This window comes from Lipotes vexillifer, unplaced genomic scaffold, assembly GCF_000442215.2.
Source record: "Lipotes vexillifer unplaced genomic scaffold, Lipotes_vexillifer_v1.1 scaffold618, whole genome shotgun sequence".
In the NCBI taxonomy this organism is placed as follows: domain Eukaryota; kingdom Metazoa; phylum Chordata; class Mammalia; order Artiodactyla; family Lipotidae; genus Lipotes; species Lipotes vexillifer.
Window position 1 is genome coordinate 3488053 of NW_006799025.1, and position 27056 is coordinate 3515108.

The 27056-nt window shown below is 38.3% G+C and overlaps 1 protein-coding gene across 1 annotated transcript in view; it reads right to left on the reverse strand.

Annotated features, from left to right (window-relative positions):
- Positions 1–2441: 2441 nt before the first annotated feature.
- The window catches only part of AGTR1 (angiotensin II receptor type 1), a 35105-nt gene continuing 10490 nt past the window's right edge, over positions 2442–27056 (reverse strand). The window contains exon 2 of the mRNA XM_007471313.1: positions 2442–4444. Coding sequence (XP_007471375.1) covers positions 3319–4398 — 1080 coding nt within the window. The 5' untranslated portion in view covers positions 4399–4444 and the 3' untranslated portion in view covers positions 2442–3318. The remainder of the gene's footprint in view (positions 4445–27056) is intronic.

Here is a 27056-nt window from a genome sequence, read left to right on the forward strand (position 1 = left end):
TCCAACATGGCCCTGGGGGCCTAAACATCTGTATGCAGCTCTCCTGGGGGTTTGCACCCTGACATTTGAGGCAGTGTGTGGCTGTCCCCCGGCCTCTACCACTCCTCAGTCTTCTGTATCTCATCTGCTCCTGATTTATTTTCTTCACTGCTCTCAGGGAAATCACCATTCATACCAGTATTCAAAATTCCCCGGGACTCCTTTTCTTCACTCACTTCACCTCACTTTTGTGACCTGTCTGAATCTACTTTCCCATCTTTGGTCCTCCAGGTTGGCGTATATTGTTGGAAAAAAATTGGCCTGGTATACAGAGTTATAAAACTGAGAACCTGTGGCATCAAACCTTTGTGAGCCTTTCCGTGGATTGGCAGTCAAGCTACTTCTCACTTGGCTTGCTTTCATACTCCTCACAGCAGCTGCTTGAAAAGTTTACTGTGCATTTTAAGCTGTATGTTACATAACTCTAGTCCTCCAGCACAGAATAGGTGAGCAATACAAAATTTATTGAATCCATGAATTAATGAATTATTGACTGAAAAGATGAACCTTTCATGGGGGAAACAAGGATTGGAATGTAAAAAAAATTATATATATATATGGACTTTGAGTTCTGTTGGGCACCTAGATCCTCATGGTAAATATTCCTTTCTGATTAATTTTAAAAATATTCCAAAAAATAAGGAATCCACCTAACCTCTAAATACGTTCATGAAGAATAAATCATGGCATATACCATCCTAACATTTTAGTAAGTAGAGTCTCAACGTCAGTATTAAGTTGGTCTCACTGATAAAGCAAGATTAATCATGAAGTTATCAGTATCTATTTCACAAAATGGGATGGGGAAAAATCACAGTATATATAATTTGATGAAATTAAAATGAAAACGAGGCTTGGAGCTTGTTATTCATACCAGTTAATAAATACATGAGCTAGAGGGTACCTAAGTACAATTGTCTACCAGAAGTCTTATCAGCTATAACTTATTAAGTGTTTCAGCAAGTTTGAAGTACTTGTAATCACTTGGCTTAAGATGATTACTGAATAAAAAAATGAATTGTTATACAGCTGACTCGGAGGGATTTCAAATAGGGTAAGTTTACACTATAATTTGAGACAAGCTAGAATTTATTTTTTGGAGGTGACTGTGAAAATAGTAAAGGACCTTTGGAGTTAGTGGCTGGCATTTTATGTCAGTGAAATTCAAAATAATATAAAAGGAAAACGAGGCACATGTAACCACATTTATTCACAAAATAACTCTATCCTTGGGAATGTGAACGATAATAGGCTGCTTTGTGGAGATTCTGTCCAGCCTACCAAGGCCTCTCTGAATGCTCCCCCTCACCCACGCCTCCCATCAGCTCCTTTATACATCACCCCAATCCTTGGCCACTGTTTATGGAGTCAGATGAGTACCTCTGCCTGCTCTGTGCGGAGCAAAGCAGCAGAGGCCTCTAGGATGCTCCAAGGGGAGCAGGAGCGCAACGGCACTTTCTTCAGTGCGGTTGCGTCCTTGCTCTTGCATGTGGCCCCTGAATTCGTACAGTAACTTTTCCTTTTCTGCTTAAATCTAGTATATATTCTATGCTGCTGAGGCTGTGGTGAGATGTCATACATAGTTGGTAGTATTGTACATTGTTATGTTTTCTGGAAAATATTTGGCAATACGTATTAAGAATATTAAAAACATTCATATCTGTATATGCACTTGTACCACTTCTAGGAATGTATCATGAGGGATTTATCAGATTCATGTACTTGAATATTCATGTACAATGCAATTTATGATACTGAAAAATCAGAAAAAAGCTAAATGTTCCAATTTGAATATTAGCTAACTGTATCATGATGTGTCTGTATTTTGTAATGTTATACAATTATTAAAATGTTTAGAAAAACATTGAATGGAGTAGCAAACTACTGTGCTATGACATTAAGTGAAAAATGTGTATACAAAATACCATATAGTTTATGACTCCAATATCATGATTTATACATGTACATGTGTCTAATGAATAAGAGAAAAGTAGAACATTGCACCTAAATGTTAAAAATGGTAATTTTTGAGCAGGAGAACTAAATATGACTTTTTTTTTTTAACTGCTTTCCTATATTTCTTACAATAATCATGTATGTGAATAGAAAAATCGTATTATTAAAAAATTCTTTGTAAAATAATATATTATTTTAGTGTTAAGAGGAATGAGTTTTTTCTTTGTTGCATGAAAAACTTTGGAAAATTCAAAATGGTATATTTACTCCGTGTTGTGCAGTGGAATAAAGTGTGTTCTTTATCTTTCCATGGCAGGATATAAAATCTAAAACCAACAGTGTTAAACTATCAGTTGTATCAAAATTTAAATAGAAATATGTTGGTACTTACTCACAGTTGTTTTAAAAATAAATCAGCATCTATTTTAAGTAATGAAGATTAAATACATTACAATAACATTATTTTAATGTGAATATAACTTTGCCAGATTTTAATAAAATAACAACAGTTTAGAGATATACATATATAGGTAGAATATATACTTTTTAAAATAGTAAAGGCATATTTTATGATATATAATCTTTTTACCACAAAATACATATACTTCTCAGATACGAAATAAAACTAATATGACTAGGAAGACACTACTACCTGGGACCAGAATAACACCTTTACAAGTAGTTTAATTTTTATACATGACTTTGATAACATCATTATACAAATAAGCCATTTAGCAGGCATGTTTTGGCAGTGTGAATCTAAAAGACACTGGTTGAATTTCACATAAACTTCTGCAACCTGACAACCGCTGCTTAGCAAGTCTTTGTATAAAGTGTGCAGTAGCAGGTACAAGTGGGCCCCAGTTGCTAATAGGTAAATAGGCACAAAAGCTTTGCTGCCCTTTGGAAGTTGGGCAGAGCAATCTTGAGCTCTGATCTCCTGTTGCTCCTCTCGAGTTTTAACATATTCTAAGTACCTTTATGTGGAAATCAAAAATAACGGAACAAGAGCAGACTGGGGAGATGGCATTTCTACCAGTAAAATTTTCCAAATCAACACACTCATCCAGTTTCCGACATCATTCTTTGAGTGGACGTCGTCTATCTGATGCAAAATGTGGCTTTGCTTTGTTTAGTTGCAAAGGGAGAGGAAAGCTCTTGTTCAACTTTTGTTTAGAAAAGCCAGTTCAGTACACACACAATCGATGTTCTTCTTTACTTCTGAGAAGTAGCTCATGCTCATTTGGTAGTGAAGTGCTGTAGAGGGTTATTTCTCTTGCTCCTTCGTCAACAAGATGACTTCACAGGCAGGTTTCAAGTGTGTCACTCAACCTCAATACATGGGACAGGCTTCTTGGTAGATGAGCTTCCATTTTCTGAGGGGCGGTAGGAAAGTGTGCTCATTTTTGTGGACAGGGTTGAGTGGGATTTGGCCTTTGGGGGAATGTATTTCAGAAGCTGGAGAAAATGTTTTTTAAATTTTTTCCCCAGAAAGCCATAAAAAAGAGGATTCAGGCAATTGTTAAAATAAGCTAAGCAAATAGTGATGGGCATGGCGGTGTCAACAATATCTGAAATTTTACAGTCATGTATGATGCCCAACTGAATCAATACATCCAGAAAAGTGAATATTTGGTGGGGAACCCAGGAAAAGAAAAAGAAAAGCACAATTGCCATAATTATCTTGAAAATATCATCTTTTCTTGGTTTGTTCTTCTGAATTTCATAAGCCTTCTTTAGGGTCTTCCAAATAAGAGTATAACTTGTAAGAATGATCAGAAAAGGAAACAAGAAACCCAGTATATTCTTGGTTAGGCCCAGCCCTACGGGGAGGGTTGAATTTTGGGATTCGTAGTGGAAAGCACAAACTGTGATATTGATATTCTCGATGAAAAATACATTGCGGTGGATTATAGTTGGCAAACTGGCCAAGCCAGCCAGCAGCCAGATAATGATGCAGGTGACTTTGGCCACAAGCATTGTGCGCCGAAGGCGGGACTTCATTGGGTGCACAATAGCCAGGTAGCGATCAATGCTTAGACATGTGAGTAGAAACACACTGGCGTAGAGGTTGAAACTGACGCTGGCTGAAGCGATCTTACATAGGTAATTGCCAAAGGGCCAGTGGTATTCCATAGCAGTGTAGACAGCCCATAGTGGCAAAGTCAGTAAAAAGCATAAGTCAGCTAGTGCTAAATTCAAAAGAAAAACACTGGCCACAGTCTTCAGTTTCATGTAAAAGTAAATGACAATCACCACCAAGCTGTTTCCAAATATCCCCACCACAAAGATGATACTATATAAAGTGGGGATCATGACAAATATGTAATTGTGCCTTCCAGCTTTGGGACAGTCTTCTTGGATTCTTTTAATACCGTATTCAGTGGAAGAGTTGAGGATCATTTTGATCTCCTGGGTTAGCTGGTCTCAGACACTATGCCAAATGCACCTAGAAAAAATACAAATGAAAAGGTAAAAAATTTTTAACTTCCAGTTGTAAATGAATAGTTTTATTTCTCAATCATTAATACAGTAACTCAACTTTAGTTTTTAGGAAAAAAAATTAGATCATATTTTCTGGAGAAAAGCTGTGAACTGATAAAACCTAAGATTGCACATGTAAATTAAGTTTTAGAACATATTGCTTTTCTAGGAGATGATAAAGATCCTTCAGACAAGTAGACGTGGGGTCCTACGTGAATACTTATCTAGGTCCTTTGCCTTTTTTTCTAGGAGTAAATCCTAGCTTCCAAATTGATTAGAAAAACATAATCTAAATCTCAGAAAATACTACTGAATTAAATTAGTTATTCAGAAAGACTTGAGTTTTTCCTGAGGCTAACTAATTTGTCTTTAACCTCAGAAATGTGACACATCCGTATCTTATTCTTTGAACCATTTCTTTCATATCACAATCTTAGGTATAAAAATTATTAGCATCCTCCCTTAAGTGGTCTGAATAGCTGCCTCTAGGTTCTGAGGAATTGATTTAAGAGGGGATAAAAGGGAGGGCTCAAGACTTTGGGGAACAGCATTCTTTCCATGGTTTTCCAGGTCACTACAGGCAGTTACCACTTATTCTTTAACTTCCATCCCAGTCTAGCAAAAGGGCCTGAATCTCCTAACTTTTGTGCCCACAATCCATTTCTGGAGTTAACTCTGAGGTTAACCGGTTGTCTAACAACGATGTCAAATAAATAGATTAGGTCAGGATTATCAATAAAACATGTGTTTTGGGGGGGCTTAAGATAGCAGCAGTTCTTTAGGATTTTAGGAAGAATCAGATGCTCAGGAATGAGCTCCATAGAGACTTTTGCAAATATTTGCTCCAATATTATACATAATCAACAATCAAGCCATTCATTTATGTGCTTTAGAAAAGCATCATATTCTGCCCTAGACAAGAGTCTATCAAAAAACCCTTGGAAGGGAAGCTGAAGATGCTGTGAGGATAACATGGCAGGGTGTGGCACAGGCAGGCTCCGAGGTGAAGGCCAGCCCTAGGCACAGGCGAGGCTGGCCAGGCAGGGTAGTGGTGTTGGGTAAAGACCCTATTGCTCCACCAGGAGTGGGTCCCTAGATGAGCATGGGCGTGCTTCCCACTTGTAGCAAATCATCCTGGGTAAGGAGAGGAGCAGGAATAAGACATTAATAGTCTGCCCAGGATAGCTGCACTTGGCATCCAGGAGAGCTGGATGAACTTGCGCACTTAAGGTAGTGTCCATCTTGGTGCAAAGTGGTGCTATGAAAACGATGAGTCTCAAGTAGCCAGATTTTAAGAGGTAACACTGGGAAAGAGAGGTTCTTAAGTGGCCTCTTTGCCTCCCCCAAGGAGGCAGTTATTCTCCCTACCCAAGTTTTTGGCTCTATGCCCTCGTCTTGTACTCAAGACTATATAATCTAAATTCCTTTCTTCTCTTTTCATTCATGGGGGCATCAGCATCCACCAACAGGCAAATGTCACATCATCTGTGGAGCCTTCCTGACTTGTCTGGGCAACTGGCTGTTCCATTTTTTGTGCTGCTTTGGCACTCTCGATGTAGGTTTTGACCTATATATTACAATGGTATGTTGACATATCTGTCTTCTCCACTGGTTTGTCAGTGGCTTGAGGGTAAGGCCTGTTCGAAGCATCTTGTTCATTAGTATAGACCCTGACACCTTCCTGGAAGCAGATGATAAATGTCTGATAAATAAGAGAGCAAGTGGACAAATGAATGAGTGAATATTATATAACTTAAAGCTACAAGTAGAGAGTATTGAGACTAATTTCTAGGGGCTAATGAAATCAATTTACATTCTGCTCCCAAAGAATCTGACAGAAAATACTCAGTGTCAACCTGGGCTTCACCTTGGATAACAAGCCAAAACCCAAACCCAAATCTCATCCCAAACCAAACCAAACCAAACCAAACTGGCAAAAAAAAAAAAACAAACCTTGGCACTTTTAGAAATCTGTAGTTTACAAAACAGAAGAAGATAAAAATAAGGAATAACAGTAGAAACTGGGGCTAGGCTCTCAGGAAGGTTTGACCTACTTCATCCTTACCCAGAAGGATTTCTCTACACTTTCCTGATTTTTTCAGTTTTTAAAAAAGTCATAATTACTGAAATTGTGCCAATTTAAAAGTATAAATTCATTTAGGTAAACAAATATTCTCTATTAAAAATTAAATGCTTCTTAAAAAGTTTATGAGCTAGCAGTCATTTATACCTTAAAGTGGATTAATTTACTTATTTGCTCTCCTTCTAACATCTAGTTGTGATAAGTTGGATTTTGCCTAGGAAAAAATTGGAAATGTCAAGGTTAAGGAATCTCAAAGATTAAAAGTAGCCTGGGTTGAACTGAAAATAGGGCAGAGTTGAATATTTGTTTCAGTTTGGGCATAAGGGCACTAAATGTTAGGAAGGAATAAACTGGATTCATTAGGTTTCCTTGGGTGCCCTGAGCTTGGGTGCACAAGAGTAGGGAGGAAACGCTCTTTCCTCTCTTGACCTCACTTTGAGGGCACACAACTCTTGCTGGTCCCATTTTTTGTCTAGAGGGGGTAGAACTTTATTGACTAGGCTGGAACTATAACCATCATTTATAAAAGAATTTCAGTGGAAAAATTTCCATTTGAAAGGACCAATTTATAAACATGGTTTTGGACTCCAATTCCTTCACATTCTGAGGTCAGCCTTTTCTTAAGTTTCCATCAATCCATATTGACTAATATTTAAAATGTAGAAGGTTGCTCTGAACACCTAGGGAAACATCCCTGGAAATTTGAATGAGGTATATATTATTTTAATGAGTATATTATTTAAGAAACTCTGGGCATAGCATTGAATATACTAACTGGAAGGACATTTTATATAAATGTTTATATAAGTAATGACCAAAACTTCCTATCTAGTAAGGCGTCGGGTAGAGGAATTTCAGGGGACGAAAATAGCAGGAACAAGTACAAGAAAGCAGAAATGCAAATAGTGTATTCAGCAGGCAGTCATCCATTCGTTCCATATTCACTAAACACCTACTATGTGCTGGGGTCAGGGATGCAAAGTGAATAAAGTCACAGTCCTTCTCCTGCTTTGGATGATTTGAGTCTAGCTGGAGGAACAGGAGCCTTAAACCCAAAATCATCTCCACTGCGTTGAATACTATACCATACCAGAGGCATGTGGAATGTTCTGTATTTTTCACTGACCCAGCTTGATGGTGGGAATGTCCAGGAGTTATCAGGCACATTTCCCAGAGATGGCACTTGGACTTTGGAGGATGTATGGCAAACAGAGTGGTTAGAAGTTAAAGGCAACCACCTGGCCAGCTAAGGTGGAATAGAGATTTCGTTATTGCTTGAACTTTTCCCTCCTTATAAATGTCTGAAGCTTCATCTATGGGAAACTGCTCTTGTAAATTTACAGATATTGTACAACCTTCCAGGCAGGGGTGCGTGGTCTGAATGTGTACTGGATGGGAGGGTGACACAGGCCATACGGGTAGGTAAGAAATATTGTTCTCTTAGTCTGCACTGTTGCCACTCATAGGCTTCCCTACAGAAACTTGGTTCTTGAGAAAGAGAGAAAATGGAACTCTTATGATTGGAGTCACCTTAGATTGATGATAAATAAGTGGTAAAGAGTAAGCTGTTTTTCTCTTTGAAGCTTGAAAGTATGCTGTTTTGGTGAGCAGCTGAAGGAGAGAGAGATGTGATCTCCTAGGACACCAAACTTTTGAGTCCCAGAAAGCAGCTACTTTTCTGTTTCATCCTGCTTCTTCTTCCAGTAGGGTTATAGGCAGGTAGGATACTGATTAAAAACACAGGGGGATCCACCTCTATTTCTGGGTCTCACTGTAGCTTTTACTCAGGCTCTGTGGTTTACATGAATTCCACAACATCATTTCTTCTTGGGGTAAACAAGATGGAATTTGGAGTCAAAATGCTTGTAATGGGATCTTCCTTTACCACTTACAAATCTGTGTGGCTCTGGATAAGTCACCCAGTTTTTCTCTGAACATAAGCCTCAGTTTCCTCATCTGTAAGAAATGGGAGCAATGATTCTTACTGCACTTAATTATTGTAGTAATTAAATGCAATAACTTGAAAGTACTGGGCCTATCTTTCAAATAGTGTTTAATAAATGTGTTTTATTTGAATCTTTACTATTATTTTTTTGAATGCAAGGCAAGTGCTGACTCAGCCATGGATCAAAAAGGCATGAGAGATTTTAAAAAAATGTTTATCATTGGTAAGCTTTTGCCATTAAAAGGCTAAAAATACCAAGCTGTTTTTCTTTCAAAGTATGAGTAAAAAATAATCTTAAGCAGATGAATAAATATGCCATGAGTCAGGTGGGAACTTTCAGTCTGCCACAAACACAAGGTTGGTTCACGGTGGCCACACCACATTTATCTACTGCTTGCTTTATTTAGTAGGAGTTACCTTTCATTCCTTGACAGCTTCCCTGGTTCTTAAAAACGAACCTAGGAAAGATTTTCTTTTTTCTTTCTTTTTTAATTCTAAGAATATTTCCCCAAGACTTTTGATTAGAATATTAATACCTCCTTAAGCTTTTAGGCAAGCTAAAACCAATCTAATTAAATTGTTCATTACAAGCTCCTTTTTTAATGAGTTTGCAATCTGAAGAAAAAAAATACCCCGAAGTTTCCTATGATAATAGAGAACTAAACGAGCAAACAATTATATTTTAGGATAATCTATCAAAGTATCTTTCTTTTTTAAAAAATTCTATTTAATTTTATTATCTCCTTTTATTTATTTTTCAAAATATTTATTTATTTGGTTGCACCGGGTCTTAGTTGCAGCAGACGGGCTCCTTAGTTGTGCTCCGGGGCTCCTTAGTTGTGGCATGTGAACTCTCAGTTGTGGCATGCACGTGGGATCTAGTTCCCTGCCCAGGGATCGAACCCAGGCCCCCTGCATTGGGAGCATGGAGTCTTAACCACTGTGCCCCAAAATATCTTTCTTAAATATCAAAAAGAGTAGGCCAGTGTTTGTTATTTGCCTGTAGTGCTGGACAGCTCAATACACCATCCTGTTCAAAAGGCATTCTCTTTATTGCTCCTATCTTATAATTCAGACATTAGAAAGCAACTGTTTCTGCTCCTGTGTGTTCTTCCCCTAGTAATGAATGAGGCATTCTACAGGGAACAACTGTTAGTATCCATTTGTGAATTCACTGAATCATAGAAGTTGGCATTCAAATTCTTAGGGTTTCTACTTGTTTCTTTTTCAGATCCACTTGTTCTTATTTCTTAACCTTCTGTCTTATTTTATGGGGTCTATTTCTACCCTTATCTCCTTAACCATTCTGAACATCTGTATGTGAAGAGCCCCTATCCAATTGCTTTACTATTTGTAGTTCTTCAGATATAAATTCTAATTGTTTCATCTATAGACGCTCTTTCTTGGCATTTGCCTTCATTTTAGGTTTCATAATCTTTGCGAGTTAGTCTCTATTAGGAATTAACTTCTTTAGTAGGCCTGAGTGGATGGCAGTGGTGGTAAAATTTCTGCTTGGGCATACAACACTCACTTGATCTGGAAAAGCTTTTAATGCCAATTCTCAGTCTAGTTTCCAACCCCTTACTTTGCAGATACTGCAGATTAGGCCCTCTACCCATTCTCAGATTTTTGCTGGTCTACAGAAGGTATCTTAGTCTTTGGTCACAGTGGGAAGTAATTTTCCAGTCCTGGCTTTAACCAGGAAACCCAGTGTCCGTTACCTTCAGTTCATGAGCTTAATGGCCTTTACTTCCATTCTGGTAAAGTCATTAGAACTTTATCTCAGCTGTGTATCTGGTGTTGGTTCTTCTCTGGCCCCTGTGGTCTCAATTCTTATATGGAGCTGTAATGGGATATTTTATGTATTTAGAGAAAAAAGGTAATATCCATGATTGCTTAATCCATTATCTTCATCTTGACTGGAAGTTGCCCTACACGTTATTTGGTGATAATAGTTAAGTTGCTTGGATCCAATAAGCTTTGAAGTATAGTCTTCTCCCTCTTCTTGCACTCCCTGCCCCATCCTGACCTTTGATGAAGCATCCAGGCCTTTCTGGGTGACACTCTCCACCAGGCTGGTAATCCTGGCAGCCATGAGGAAGGGAGCATGGCAAAGAGCCTGCATCCATAAGGCAAGTGACCAGAATTACTCTCAAGTCAGATCCACAGGAGAATGCAGTGCTTTTGGTCAGCAATCCCAGCCTAACTTCTCTATGTTAAATACTTTTCTTGGAGATGATTTTGTTTGCTTCTGCAATTCCCAGATTAATCTTTCTCTTAACACAAAAGATATTTTATTAAAATTATTAATGCCATACTAATTACATACTTAAGATTCAATCTCTTCAAACTTAATGAATGCAAGTGTGGTATGTCTACGTGGTAAGTAGTGGTGTCTGGCCCTCTTCCTAAGTCAATGTCATCCACCATGGCCTGCCCTCACAAGAAATGAAAACAGCGCAAGCTACTTTTTTATTTCTGCTCATACCATATGTAACCAACTGTAGTGATGGTGGTTAAATATTCTGTCATCCTCAACCAGTCCTCCCCTTTGATTTGTCCAAAACAGCCCAAGAACCTAAAGAACTCAGCTTTAAGAAAGGAAATTCAGAAGTTCCTTCCAAGTTAGGGTATAAATGTCAAGGAAAGTAAAATGTTAATACTAAATTTTTGCTTCTTGGAAATTATTCAGTACTTTGATATCTAATAATATAACACTAAACTACAATTAAATTTCTCTCCACTCGAGAAGCTCCAATTTATCATAGATTATAGTTTAAACAAGTCGGTTGTGATGAATATCCCAAGCGCCCCAAACAACTCTCTTCATTCCTATGCTATTTCCTCCCACTCTTGTCTATCCTAAACTCTTGGCTATTTCTGTAGTATGATTTTTTTTTTTTTTTAATTTCAGAAAGGAAAGGTAGGGATGAAAGATATGTGATTTTAAGTCTAATCAGGTGCTTAATAATCTTCCTTTGACACACTGGCGTTAGTAGAAAATATTCTTCTTATTTAAAATATAGAAGGCAATGGAAGGTTTTTCAGTGAGCTTAGAAAGAGTAGTGTTCCAGAGACTAGGAGAAAAGGAAAATAACATCTAACTTGGAAGAAAGCTTGTACATACATGAACCCCTGTCCTTTACTACTTCCAACTTCCTCAGATTTATGGACTCATAGAATCTCCCTGAGGGAAGCATAACCACATTTCGAAAGATCAGTATCTTGGCCATCAAGGTGGAGGAAACCTCATTTTTAATATATGGCTTTCGGAGACTGTTTACAAGCTTTTCTTTTTCTAAAGATGAAAAAGGCAGCTCCTCGGTGGGCATCTCAGTCAACAACAGCTGCTTTATCCAACTTGTGAACAAAAGCCCAGATTTCATCTGTGAAGCCACTCCATGTTTGCTTCTTTGAGACTTTAAATCGGGAGCAGACACTGCTTATTTCATTTCAAATTCCACTTTAAGGGGTATAAGGAAAGTTATTGGGAAGGAAAGGGTGCACTAATTAATTTATACCCTTAAGAAATGATGATAATATTATAGAATTTGTATGTATTATGAGTTTTATGTTAGAGGTTATGGCATATAACGATATATGGCACATGACATGGCAATTCATTTCAGATTAAAGTTTTTAATGTTATGCAAATCAGATAACCATAAATTTTAAATGAAGCTAGAAGGATTAAATATTCAGTATATTGTACATGTTTCCCCAAATTACCCAGTGTCCTAATTGAAGCAGAAATATTCTTTGGATGATAGTCTACAAATTGGTCCTGCACAATGTGTAAGGAGACTTGGGTTCTAATTTTGGCTTTCCCACTCACTAGCAAGGTGACCTTGAACCAGTCACTTAGCTTCTCTAGGTTTCTCTATCGTCGGGGAGCTGGTACATGCTTCAGAAAATCTCCTGAAACACTGAAATTTCATAATCTCTCCTCCGAATAGGTATACATCTTTTGTATACAATCTACAAAAGATATATATTAGGTAGATATACAAAAGGTGTACAATAATGGCTCGACAAGTAGAAATTGCCCAATAAATCATTAAATCAGCCAGCTATTTGTTTGTCTATTGATACAGATATTATTAGTGTCACAATGAGTTAATAACATTCTGTAATTAAATATAAAAACTCTTTTTTACTTAAAATGAAATGAAAAGAATTTTACCTTTTACTGAAGATGAATAAAGAAACTCTACTTAAGATCATTATGTTATAGTGACAGTGCGTTCCCCCCCACCCCATTTTTTAGATTAACTATTAACCCAAAGAAATGTTTCCCCAGCAGAGCATTTGGATAGCTGGTTGTGACTCCCAAGTTGATGAGGTCAAGATTATAGGTTTGGACGCCATCTAGACTAGCTGTTTTCACTCCATTTATGGTCAAAGACTATGAGCCTCTCAGGCATCCCTTGTGTTATTCACTGGCAATTCCAGGTGAAAGGGTAAAGACAGACTGATTCATGGCTGCAAGTCAAAATTAAAAGTATGCCCTGCAGTTAGGGAGTCAAGATTATATCATCCTATGAAAAAGGTGGCACAATATGTTATTGTTAAAATAACTTATTCAAAACGAACCTATTCTCAGATTCTCTGTGGGGAAAATACAACTTTTTAAAGTTTAGCATATACTCAGAGTGGTTCAGTTGCCCAGATAAAACACAGAGGTGAGGGCAGAGGAACCTCACAGTAATATACTATTTAGAATAATACTTGAAAGTATTATATTGTCAGTGTTTTGATGAGCTAAATGGACTTTTGTGCCAAGAAAATGAATTCTGTAAGGGTTATATCCATTTGATTTTTATCACAGTTACATTTTTTTTCAAATACAGTTCTGTATGCTACTTTTAATTTTATTTTTTACATTAAAATGTCATAAAAACGGAGAGATATTAGAATGGTTTGACAGAGAAAGCACTGGAATAGAGTCCTGTCCAATGGCTTGTTTTGTCACTAAAATCATACATAGGTAATTTAATCTCTTACTTTGTTATCCCTTAAGTATTACAAAGTATTTGGGAATACCAATACCTGTTCTCACCTCTATTTCATAGATTGTAAAGTTAAAAAGTGAGGTCTTTGGAAGGTATGGAGACACTTTGAAAATATAAGCTTTCTATAATGCAAGGATAAATGAAATGAACTTCATGAAAGAAAACTCAGAACTTCAAAAGATTAATGGAATTTTTTCATTCAGAAATTCAGCAGAAATATTTTTGATTATTGTAATCTAATGCTTTTACGCCAAGAATTATAACAAGGTACTTGATTAATGCTGAAAGGTAAAATGATAAGAGACTGGATAGCTTCTACATTTACATTGTAGCAGCAAATGTTTGTGTACAATGTGGGACCCTCAGGCTAAATCTGATTGACAGATATATTTTCTTTGGCCCCCAAAGTGTTTATAGCTTTTGGGATTTGAATACTCTGTGGTTCACTAATCCCCACCATTCTCTATTTTCTGATTCTTTAGGTCAGTGCTGTTCAAAGAAATACAATGTGAGCCACATATGTAATTAAACATTTTCTAGTAGCCACATTAAAAAATAAAAAGGAACAGGTGACATTAATTTTGGTAATATATTTTATTTAACCCAATATACCCAAAATATTGTCATTTCAACATGTAATCAATATAACAATGATTGAGATATTTTACTGTTTTTTTTTTTTTTTGTACCAAGTCTTCAAAAGCCGGAGTATAGTTTGTTTCCAGCACATCTTAGTTGAAACTAGCCACACTTCAAGTGCTCAGTCACCACTTGGGGCAGGCCAATGAAAAGGACGGCACAGCGTATGTGCTTCCCTCATGTAAGTCACCTACCTAGCCCTTCTAGCAATGGTCCTGAATATGTGGTCCCTGGAACAGCGGCGTCACCATCACCTGGGAATCCCTTGGGAATGCAAATCTTAGGCCTCACCGCAGAACTACTGAATTAGAAACCCTGTGGGTGAGGTCCCACAAAAACTTTAATGAGCCCCCAGGTGATTCTGATGCACGGTAACATTAACAAACCACTGCCCTACTGGCATCTTCATTTGTAACCCTTGCTTATGTGCTCTGTGCCTGTCATGATTCATAGGCAAAACCAAATACAACAAACAACAAAAATGCCATCAGCTAAAATGTTTTCATTTGGCCCCTTTGAGGCATTAAAACCTGAAGAAATAGGACAAATTCCTAAATGCAGCTTGAGAATTACACATTAAACTCTGTATTTCTTTTAAACATTCAGGACTGGAGTAGCTAAGGGGAGCCGAACAGGAGTCATCTAGTCAAATAACCCTTGCACCTACTCCTAGATGTCTGGAATTTCTTTAACTGGGGTGGGGTGGACGATACCCACATCTATACCCCCATTAGAACCAAAATCTACCTGCAGGAGAAGACACGCTGACTCAGGTGAGAGCCAGAGTTAAGGCCGTGGAAGAGCATGGTGCTGGGAACCAAAGACCTGAATCAAGTACACGATTTACCTCTTACGAGCTATGAAGTTTTTAGCTCTTCATCAAACCTACAACTCATCTTATTCATCTGGAAAATAATGATAATGAAGTTCATGATAATGACGAAGTGAAAAAATATCTGTCCAGTCTGACTCACAATACCATTGTGAACATCAGATGAGATCATGTATGTGGAGATGCTATGAGATCCTGTAGCTTTAAGACTTTTGTTAGTGTTATTAAAACCCACTGTGGTGTAAATGACCAATTTTTCCCTTGCAAGCGAATATGGATAAGAAGGATTGGAAAACTGCATGTGATTCTGGAAGGAGAAGCTAAAGGACCAGAAAGGGGTGGAAAGGCTCAGAGAGGGGCCTCAAGGCGCTGCTAATGAGCTTCTTGACCAGTTTTTCCAGCTCTAATCATGTTCTTGAATACCTATATAATTTTAAAATATAAATTACAATGAAACTACACCACTGATTTTAATTTAAAAAGTTTAGACCATTCTATCTCCCATTATTTACCTCTCCATTCATTTCTATGTGGGGCTACTTGTGTTCTCTAATTAATCACCCTGTGATAAGAGGCACGGATGCTGGGCCAATAAAAGGTAAACAACACTTTGCCAACTGAAAAATACGATGAGATACCGGTGACTGCTGCTTCCTGTGGAAACTTCATTAGCAATAAATGAGTTACCAGATGTCACCTATCAGATTTGAAATTAAAATACATTCCCAGTATTTGTGTGCAGTCTGAGCAGGACCAAAAAAATGAACTCTTTCCAAGAGAGCTGCGTAAGATAATGCACCTCTTTGCCTTCGATTGTCTGTTTCTCCTCTAAATGTAGAATAAATGCATCCCTTGGTTTGTACAGGGGAAATATAGCATTTCTGCATACAAGGGTTATGCAGTGAAGTGGCACATTACTTATAAAGCAGCAGCTCTTTAAGGACAAGGTGAATGTTTTCAAACATTCTGTGCCACACCAAGACCACCATGTCCTCTTGTTTTTAACTTTGCCATAGCAATTTCTGTCTTTTCTCACCTTCACTTTCAGCAAGCAATTTCTGCTTTTATTACCAACAATAAAACTGTTCAACTCAGCAACTGTCAGCGTTGACTCCATTTTTCCCCCGTTAGTGCTTCCTTTTATTCATGAGATATGAAACCTCTCCTCTTGTTCTTCTGGCTGGCTAAGCCGACTGTGTTCTGGTCCTCAAAGTCACAAGCCTCTGATCGGAAAGCAACTGTGGTTAAGGAGGAAATCCCACAGTAGGATATCGGACAGCACACTTTCACTTGAGCCAGCAGAAATTTCAAATGATAAGCCAGTGTGGTAGAAATATCTAACACTCTCTAGTTTTTATAAACAAGTTTTTTGGCAGGAGAAGGCCCATGTTCCTTTGCAATTTCAAAATCTCCACGGTTTTTTGGTTCCAACTAAAGACCACGACTGTTCAAAACTGTTTATTTCTTTTCCTCCCTAGTTTATTTTTGTTCTTATCTCCTGTGAGATAGGTGAAACATAAATCAAATTAAGAGGGTGAACTTAATCACCCTCACTCTCAAGAAATATTTACACAGAATTTCTTTACACAAAGAAATTCCCCAAAGCACTTAAAAGCTTATTTCTGGGTCATTTACTACTCATCAGATGCTGGGGATGCAGGATCTACTGCCCTTTGACCTTCGCATAAAGGAAGCCAGAACATCTTTGAAATAATTAGCTACGTCAATGGGGAAAATGTCAATTTAAACTTTTTAGCTGCATAACTTCAGTACAAAGTGACACACAAGTGTTGAAATAAACTTACTGTTTTATACTCTTCTGTGCTTCAGCTGGTATCTGATTCACATGGGGGACTTATAATAATAGTGGCTTAATATTAACAATAGGAACATTTATGATTAATTGGATGCCTACTATATGCCAAGTATTGTGCTAATTGCTTTCATCTCTGTAAGAGCCCTGTTATGAACTGAATTGTGTCCCCCCCCAACCCCAGATTCATACATTGAAGCCTAAATCCTCAATGTGACTATATTTGGAGATAGGGCCTTTAAAGAGGTAATTAAGGTTAAATGAGGTCACAGGGTTGGGGTCCTAATCCAGTAAGATTGCTGTCCTTATTAAAGGAAGACACACCAGGAATGTGCTTGCACAGAGGAAAAAACATGTGAAGACAGTGAGAAGGTGGCTGTCTTCGAGTAAAAAAGAAAGGTCTCACCAGAAACCAACCCTGCTGGCAACTTGATCTTGAACTTCTAGCCTCCACAACTGGGAGAAAATAAATTTCTATTGTTATTTTGTTATGGCAGTCCTAGCAAACTAATACAAGACCTATGAGGGAAGGCACCATTATTCCCACTCTTCAGATGAGGAAACTGAGGCTTAGAGAACAGGTCCTTACATTTCTGACATTCTAAAGTTTCGAGGTTCAGTTCTCTTTTTTTTTTTTTTTTTTTTTTTTTTTTGTAAGGTCATCTCTTTATACTCTGGTATAAGTGCTTCTCTATCGGGTAATTTTGCCCAGACATTTTGCAATGTCTGGAGACATTTTTGGTTCCTATAACAGGGGGAAAGGGAGGAGGGGGTGTTACTAGCATCTAGTGGGTAGAGACCAAAGTTACTGCTAATCATCTTACAAGGCACAGGATGGACCCCTGCAGCAAAGAATTATCTAGTCTAAGATGTCAGTGGTACTGTTGTTGAGAAATCTTTCTGGTCTGGACTTTGTTTTTTCCCCTTTCAATTCTTGATGACCTGTAGTTCTTATCTACAGGTGGAATAAAGTTAACTATACAGTCTGTTTTATTGGTGGTATTATATTCATATCTTCCCAGGGAAACTATAGATCCCTCAAAAGATAAAATTCTGTCAGGTAGCCTTTAAATGTTCAATGTCATGCTGAATACTTAGTAGGGGCTCTAAAATTGTGAGTTGACTAAATATCTGTTGTGTCAGATCATTCTAGAAATTATCCTAAGTATTTTCCAGAATTCTCGGATTCTGTACAAGAACAATGGAAGAGAGAATTTGAGCTTAGATTCATTATAAGGGCTTCTAAGGATTTGGTGGCTCTTATAGTAACTCCAAGGTTGCCTCTGGAGGAAGGCAGCCACCAGGTCCGGAAGTCAAACCCTGCCCTCTGGTGGCATCACTGCCATAGGCAACTGCTGTGTCAATCTGAGTCATTAGTGTCTGAACTGACTGTACAATATTTGAATGTAAATTCATCTTTGCATTCACATTAGGCTTTTTTTCTCTGTGGATCAACACACTGAATGTAGCCTGTCATCAAGGCTCTAATGAGAATTAAACCAAGTAGAGAAAAGTAAGTGAGGGAGAAGCATACCTAGTTAGAGAGGGATAAACATACCTAGTTACAAATGATAATCTCTCCAAGTTTGTCAACCAAAGAGTTTCAGTTACTTAGTTTGAGTCTCTGTTACTTGTCTCTTCTGCCCAACTGCTTTACTGATCCATAAGGGCAATGAGTAGTTGTTTTTGTAGACGAAGAACATTTCTGGAAAAAAAAAAAAAAAAAAAAAGGTTTCTAAAGGACCAATATTAATAGAGTTCTATGACCAAAATTTTAATTGTTTATTGGTTCCTGTGGTATTTTTCCCTAAAAATTTCTTACTGACTAGTTCTATAAGAAAAGCACCATTGTGTTTGAAATACCAGCTAAATATGAGGAAATTTTACGTCCCCTTTTCCCCATTGAGAACTCTATTCTCTCACTAGGAAAACACTGCTGTACTGCTTATCACAGAATGCAGCCTTTTCTGTATACTGATGCCAAATGGGTAACATTTTAGTGGGGCATTTGAAGTTGTGATATGCAACTCCATGGGAGACAAACAAGGTCATTCAGAAGGTCTTTTCATTGAGAACATCAGAGCTTTCAGAAGGCTCAGGCAGCCTTTTCTGGATAATTGGGATAAAACTGAAATAAAGAAAAAGCCCATAAGGTTCAAAAATAAGCAATCAGATGGAAACACTCAGAATTAGGAAGTAAAAGATATGGTAAATGCTGATGCTGAATCTTAATATATAAAACCAATAGTGGTGAGTAAAAATGCAACATAATTTAAGAAGTTGAAGAGTAGAAATCAGTTGATTGCAGGGTTTAACAGAGGGAAAAAAAAGACTGAGAACAAACAGTAGTCTGGAACTGGGTGGTGGAGGACTTGGCGGCTTTTTCTTTGCCGTTCTAGAAATTGAGACCTTAGGCAAATCATTAAACCTTCATTGGACCTTGCTCTGACCAATGGGAATGAGATGATAAAGCCTCTACCTCGCCCTTGTAAGAATGTTGCAAGATTCTATGTTTAAAATAATTTCCTCAAAAGATAATTTATTATACTCATTCAGTGTGAACAGACTATATACCATAAAAACAAGTTTAATATATGGCTGAAGTGGAAAGCTAATCTATATATCAAGAGGTATATATTCAGTACTTAGAATTTTAAAAGGGAGCATTAATTAACGTTAGCAGAGTCTGGTGGCTGGCAGGCATCATGGGAAACAAACCGTAAGCTTTGCAGTCACAAAGGTAAGATTCTGGCTCAACCTCTGACTAATCTTGTAACTGGCTAATTTACTCAGCCTCATTGAGCCTTAATGTCCTCATCTTTTAAAACAGGATAAAAACTTGCTGTTAACATGAGGGTTAAATACAACATGGGGGAAAAAGATTGCCATATATTAAACACTCAATAAATATTATCTATTTTTAGTATCATTTTATATATTCTCAATATATATTCATATGTCCCCACCAAATACTAAGTGAATTACCCCATAAATTTATATATATGTATAAGTTGTCACATTATTACACATGGCCAAGAAACAGACTGGCATGATGTTAGAGCTCTGTCAATACAATAGAGTATGGTGATACAATTTGTTGTTAATCCCATAAAGCAATGTAAAGGATCCAGGAAGGATCCATTTTTAAAATAAGTGAAAGTATGAACACCTAAAGTGTAGATGATTTTAAGATTACTTTGAGCTGGAGGGGGGAAAATACCATACTATAGACCTTTGGTTGATGAAGCATACTTAAACTAATTAAATGGCAAAAATCTCCTTCAAAGCATAGGATTCAGAGAAAAAAATATCTTTGCCAACAGCCCCCCTAGTATTCATATGTCTCTTCCTTGAATTATCTGACTTAACATGTGGTAATTGTTGTTTTTTAATATGACTTCATGAGATTCACTTTCTAATAATTATAAAACACTGTATTATTTCTGGTAATAACATTTTTGTTTGTTTGTTTTGTGGTGCGCGGCCTCTCACTGTTGTGGCCTCTCTCGTTGCGGAGCACAGGCTCCGGACGCGCAGGCTCAGCGGCCACAGCTCACGGGCCCAGCCGCTCCGTGGCATGTGGGATCTTCCCGGACCGGGGCACGAACCCCTGTCCCTTGCATCGGCAGGTGGACTCCCAACCACTGTGCCACCAGGGAAGCCCCTGGTAATAACATTTTTGATATTACTTTATTAATATATAAAATAATGGAAAAACAAATTAGGCTAAATATTTTTGTACTCAGAATAGAGCAGGCAGATTTGTGCAGTTCATTAGAACTTTGTGAGAATAACATAGTATGCTAATAATTTTGGATATGAAGAGGTTCTGATCCCGAGAAAATATGTGTAGGAATCAGTCTGTTTCAGTAGGCATTGTTATATGCATGCCAACAATCCGCTTAAAAGCCATTCTCTAGATAAACAACATGCTTCATGTTATATCAACAAATTAAGATGTTCTCTTTACAGAAAAAGTCATTCTGTAACTGTGGACTTTTGATTTAGGTTTGGAGTGTAGCTTTGTCTCAGTGTAGATCAGGAAGTCACAGAAATTTCTGCTATAGAAGGAAATTTAGGGGTCATATTTATTGCTTTTTTTCTTGAGAGAAATACAGGAATATATATGTACGCCCTTAGAGACACCAGGGGAGGCAGAGACAAGATGGTGGACAGGAAGGACTTGAGCCCACCTCTTCTCACAAAAACACCAAGATCACAACAAACTGCTGAACAACCATTGACAAAAAAGACTGGAACCTACCAAAAAAGATATTCTACATCCAAAGACAAAGAAGAAACCACAACGAGACTGTAGGAGGGGCACATTCGCGATACAATCAAATTCCATACCCGCCGGGTGGGTGACCTACAAACTATATGTATGCCCTTTGTCCCTGTAAACATACACAATTACAATATTCTAAATGGGGTCTTGGTTGTCAGGCTACCCAAGAAAAGTCGATTTTAACCTAGAATGTAGTTGAAATATTATTCTCTACAGTCTTTTGCTTTTATTGAGACAACTTGAGTCAGAGATTCATAACATCTTACTGCTGGAATGGGCCCTAGAAATTACATGCTTCAGGGTTCACATATTTAAATACTTATAGGGGCTGGGAGCAACAGAGATGGGTGAAGCGGGTATGGTGGTGGACACTTCCCCTTTCTCAGAGGAGGTGGGTATGGGGATTCTCAATTGTGCCAGTGGTGATCAGGGGAAGATACAGGCTGATTTTTTAAGATAAGCTGGAAATTTCAAATTTTATGTGGAATATCCTATTTTGAAATATTTTCAACTAAAGCAAATGAAAAAAAAGCAATACTGTGTGGAAGTAAACAGAACTCTTTTGCAGATCAAATTTGGTCCAAGGGCTGCCAATTTACAACTCAGGATCCAGGCCAACCTCCTAATTTTACAATTAAGAAAACAGACTTCGGGCTTCCCTGGTGGCGGAGTGGTTGAGAGTCTGCCTGCCGATGCAGGGGACACGGGTTCGTGCCCCGGTCTGGGAAGATCCCACATGCCGTGGAGCGGCTGGGCCCATGAGCCATGGCCGCTGAGCCTGCGCATCCGGAGCCTGTGCTCCGCAATGGGAGAGGCCATAGCAGTGAGAGGCCCGTGTACCGCAAAAAAAAAAAAAAAGAAAACAGACTTCAAGCCCCAGCAAGATGCTGCAGACCCCCATTCCAGTGTTTTTATAATACACTAAATACTTGAAGTGTGCTGTTGTTAGACATCCCCCATTCCATTTCCACATTCAACAGTAATCCATGACCAAGGAGTAGCAGGTAGTGGGAAAAAAAAGAGATATGATGGGATGAGGTATTACCCACCCCTGCTCTTACGAGACTAGCCTGGTGCAGAGTCTGAGAACTGTCTCAGAATGGCAGCCGGTACCGCACCTCCCCTCTTCTTTGATCTTGCCAGCAACTTACTTTTCCTTTTTCCTTTTTATATTTTGGTAAAGATAGTTATGTTTTCTAGAGCTGTTGTTGCATTTCACTAAAGTGATGTCTCCATGTGGGTGAATACAGCACACAATCTGTGATATTTGGTTCTTGCACATTATTTTAACATCTATTCAAAAAGTATCATCTAGTGCCCAAAAGATGATCAGTAGTGAAAGGGCCTGATGCCATTTCATAGAGCCACAATGACCACATGGCCCTGGTTGTATAACTGGTGATGAGGTGAGATTTTAAAATATTTTCAGTAAGTGCTGAAAAATACTTATTCTTGAAAGCTTCATTGTCAAGTAAAGTGTTTCTAAAGTGAACTGTGATGCTCCAAGCATGAAATTATCTACATATTTGTGTTGCAAGGCTACGTTTGTGTGTTTTTGATACTTTTTTCCTAAATTCATTCACTGCAGGTTTAGGAACACACACACACAAAATACAGAGAGAGAATATATCTGCTGTTAAGTGGTACATTGACTGAGGGAATTACACAGGATTAATACTGGATGAATATGGAGCATTTCTGATGAACAGTAATATTTGGCTAGCATATACATTTCTTGGAATTCTAGCCCTAATAAAACTTCCTAGACAAGTAAACTGATTTTTTTAGCTTGGTTGGAAAAATAGTTTAATTCTCATGAGCATATTTTGAATTCTGTAAAAGGACAACATGTACATTTTGGTTAATTGCCTCATTGGCTGGAAGAACACAGTTCATGATTTTATACATAGTGCCTTGGATGGGAAGGGTGGGGAGCTTCAAAAGTATCAATACTAACTTCCATTTTAATTGTACTTTGGGTGAAGAGAACAAATTTCATGCTGTTTCAAACTATAGAGTTTTCAAGTGAGATGGAAAATCGAGATGGAACATGGTGGTCTGATAATGTAAACTTTCTTATAATTCAGAAGGTACCATGTTGAGGACTGTTAGTAGCTACTCTACTGAGGAGTCCATGCCAGAGTGGAGTGTCAGTCCATGGACAGTGGTGCCATCTGCTCCATGAGCCAGAGAAGGGCCTCGGGGGTGGGGGGGTCAAAGTGGGTTGGGAAAGGGCCCATGTGGAGCCCTTCAGGAAGTCTGTTGTCTTCAGCTGCTAAACCCCTCTTAAAAGGAAGTATTCATCTGGGAATTTCAGTATTAAGCAAGTAGTAAGTATGAGGCCACTGGGATCAAACTCATGATCCAGGGAAGAATATGGTGGGGGCAGTGGAAGGAACATGGTCATAGTGTCTGAAGTCTTGGTTTGAGTTTTCAGCTCCAGAAATTCTATTTCAGACATTTGAATATTGTCCATGTCTCTTCAATATATTCAGACTTTCCCCTAGCTTCTTGAACATACGGAATTCTATCATCTGTGTCATTACTAGGTCTGTTTCTATTAATTGATTTTTTTTCTTTTTATGGATTTTATTTTCCTGCTTCTTTGCATGCCTGGTAATTTTTGAATGGATGCTAAACACTGTGAATTTTACCTTGTTGGATATGGGATGTTTTTGTATTCCTATATAAATTCTCCAGCTTTGTTCTGGGAAGCAGTTACATTACTTGCAAACAGTTTGATTCCTTCAGATCTGGCTTTTAAGCTTTGTTAGGTGGGACCAGAGAAGCATTTAGTCTAATTTTTTCCTATTCTTGAGGCAAAACCCTTCTGAATATGCTGCCTGATGTCCCATGAATTATGAGTTTTACCCCTCTGGCTCGTGGGAACAACAATTTTCTGGCTATGGATGATCTCTGCCGAGTGTGCCCTCTCATCCTTCTGGGTGATTACTCACTCACATGCACTGAAACACAAGGGGGACCTTTCAGATTTCCACGCTCTTTCTTTGTAAAGCTCTCTAGCGTCTGGAACTCTGCTCTGTGAACTCTAGCTCCTTGCGTCTCTGGACCCCCAGCTCCATCTCCACAGCTCAGGGAGACCTGGGAGCTCCTTCTGGATTATCCTTTCTGAGCCCTGGCTTGGAGCTTTCTCCAGGCAGTGATCTGGGGCTCACTTCATTTGTCTCCTATCCCTCAGAGACTACTGTTCTTTGTTGCCTGGTGTCCACTGTCTTGAAAATCATTGTTTCTCATATATATATATATATATATATATATATATATATATATATATATATATATATATATATACATATATATATAATATTTTAGTAGTTTTTGGTGAGACAGTAAATGTCTCTCACTCCATCTTGGCTGGAAGTAGAAGTCTCTGGATTTGAGTTTGACCTACATCTTGTGTGCTATTTAATTTTGGAAGAATTACTTAGCTTCCTCTTCTTCTTTGTCTATTTATGAAATAGGGATAATAATATAATGATTAGGCAATGGGGTCATATAGAACATGTTATAGTCTATAAGATTAGGCAAAGGAGGGACTTTCTTGGTGGTCCAGTGGCTAAGACTGCACTCCCAATGCAGGGGACCTGGGCTCTATCCCTGGTCAGGGAACTAGATCCCACATGCTGCAGCTAAGAGTTCACATGCGGCAGCTAAAGATCCCATGTGCCAAAATGAAGATCCCATGTGCTGCAACTAAGACCCAAATAAATAGATACATATTAAAAAAAAATTAGGCAAAGGAGCAGCCATACGTTGAGAGTGGACTTTAAAAAAAGACCTGCATGGGGTGCACCTCTTTCTCCCTCGCAGAAATCACCCGAGCTCTTTTCTCTTGCCCAAACAGGGATACTTGCCTTATTTTTTTGCCCTCATACCAACTAATGACCCTGCCCTTTACCTCGTGGACCTGCTGATGAAGGGTCTATAAGCCAAAGGCCACTTGTCTCCTCTCAGAACCCATGGGGCAAAAAACAAGTTTATCTGAAACATTTTGCCAAAGCTACACCGCCACACAGCTGTAGTACCTCAACAGAGTCTATGTGACTTGTGGTTAAAAAAATCGATTTTTTTTCTTATTTACACCATAATTTAAAATAATTATGTTCGCCAAATTCCTGTGAAGCAGGATGCATAATACTATTAATTGAGAACATCTGTGCACAATTATAAACAGAACTCATTCAGCTTATAGTCAGTACTTTTAGTACTTTAACATTTGAAAAGAAAGTGTTATTTTTTTAAGGGAAAGATATCTTTCTTCTGCCATATTAAAATTCCGACTTACTAAAGTAGTAACGTTGAGTGAAAAAATAATAAAATCTATGGCTTTTTTTATTACATGTTTATTTAGGCCAAACCAGTATGAGGCGGCTAGATTAATTACTTTTATACTGTTAAGTACTATACATAGTTAATTATTTCATCTAAGTTGTGTCTGAGCCAAATCTGTGAATTACTGTTCATGCAGGGCAATGATGATAATTTATGTACTCCCTCCATGCTACAGCCTGTTAATATACTATTTTTGATTTGAAACTGGATGTTAAAAGTTTGCAGGAGGCTTTTCAAGACTACCCCATGACATAAGTTCTAAAATTATGGATTTCAAAATTAAGCTTCATAACATGCCATGATAGGAACTTATTTGGATGATGGATTTTGTCCGAGAAATGTTTTTTTCCATATTTTACTCTGATCTGTTGACTCTTAAGGGTTTCAGCTTGTGCTTTTTATTCTGCCTGATTTTACGATGTGGATGTTACCTTGGGCCCTTAGTAGTTTTTCAGCATGCACAAAACCTGATCTCAGGCACTCTCCCAGTATGGCTAATCAGGTATTTAATTGTGGTTACAAATGCCTAATTACTTCAAGTGCTAGAGAGGTGCTCACAACCACCATGAACTCACCAAACTAAACAGATGACACTGAATCCATTCTTAAAATGTAAGGTCAACTTTACAATACTTGAATAACAGGTTCCCAGAGAGTTTTGTACATAGTCAAGTGAAAGAGAACTTTAAAAGTTATATAAAGTCAAAAATTAAATTTTGAGATGACATTGAAGTAAAAAAGAAGGGAAAGATGAAGAAATCAGTGAAACACAAAGTGTAATATAAAATTAGAGATGTTAGAGCGTCTCCTCGCTCCTCCCGGCTGTGGTCCTGGATGCCAGCGTTAGCATCACCTAGGAGCTTTCTAGTAAAGCCATCTCAGGCCCCATTCCACACCTACTGAGTCAGAATCTGAGTGTCAACAAGATTCTTCAGGTAGTTTGTGTAGCTATTCATGTTTGAGAAGCGCTGGTCTAGAGAGACATTTAATAATCACCGAAGCTTGTGCACGGATCCAATAGTTTGCACCACATAGAGATGGAGAAACACCCCAGACACTGAGCCCCAGTCCAGTGGAGTGTGGCTGTCCCCATGGAGAGAACCTGGGAAAGGACAGGCAAGCAGTGGCTGTGTGAGAGTCTCTTGCATTTTCATGGGGAGCCCCTGGAGTTTAGAGGAAGAAGAGTCTCATGGAGGCAAAACTGTGTTGCCAAGGAAAATAAAATCTATTTTTACATAACGCAAATATCTGCCAGCTCCATTCATATAACAAGTGAATTGGACATTAATCTTTCAGAGGAAAACCAATACAGATCCAGACTTCTTGCTGGGACTTTGATGGGAGGGGTCCTTGCTTGTCTTGGGAGAATTGAGAGCACCTAAAAGGATGGGAAGTGCTCCATCTTCCCTTGCTGCACAGTATTACCTTTTTCTGATTTGTGTGAACTATGTGAATTTTGCATTGCAATTGTAACTAGAAACAGTTTTGCCTCTTTAAAATGCAAGCATCTGGGCTTCCCTGGTGGCGCAGTGGTTGAGTCCGCCTACCGATGCAGGGGACACGGGTTTGTGCCCCGGTCCGGGAGGATCCCACATGCCGCGGAGCGGCTGGG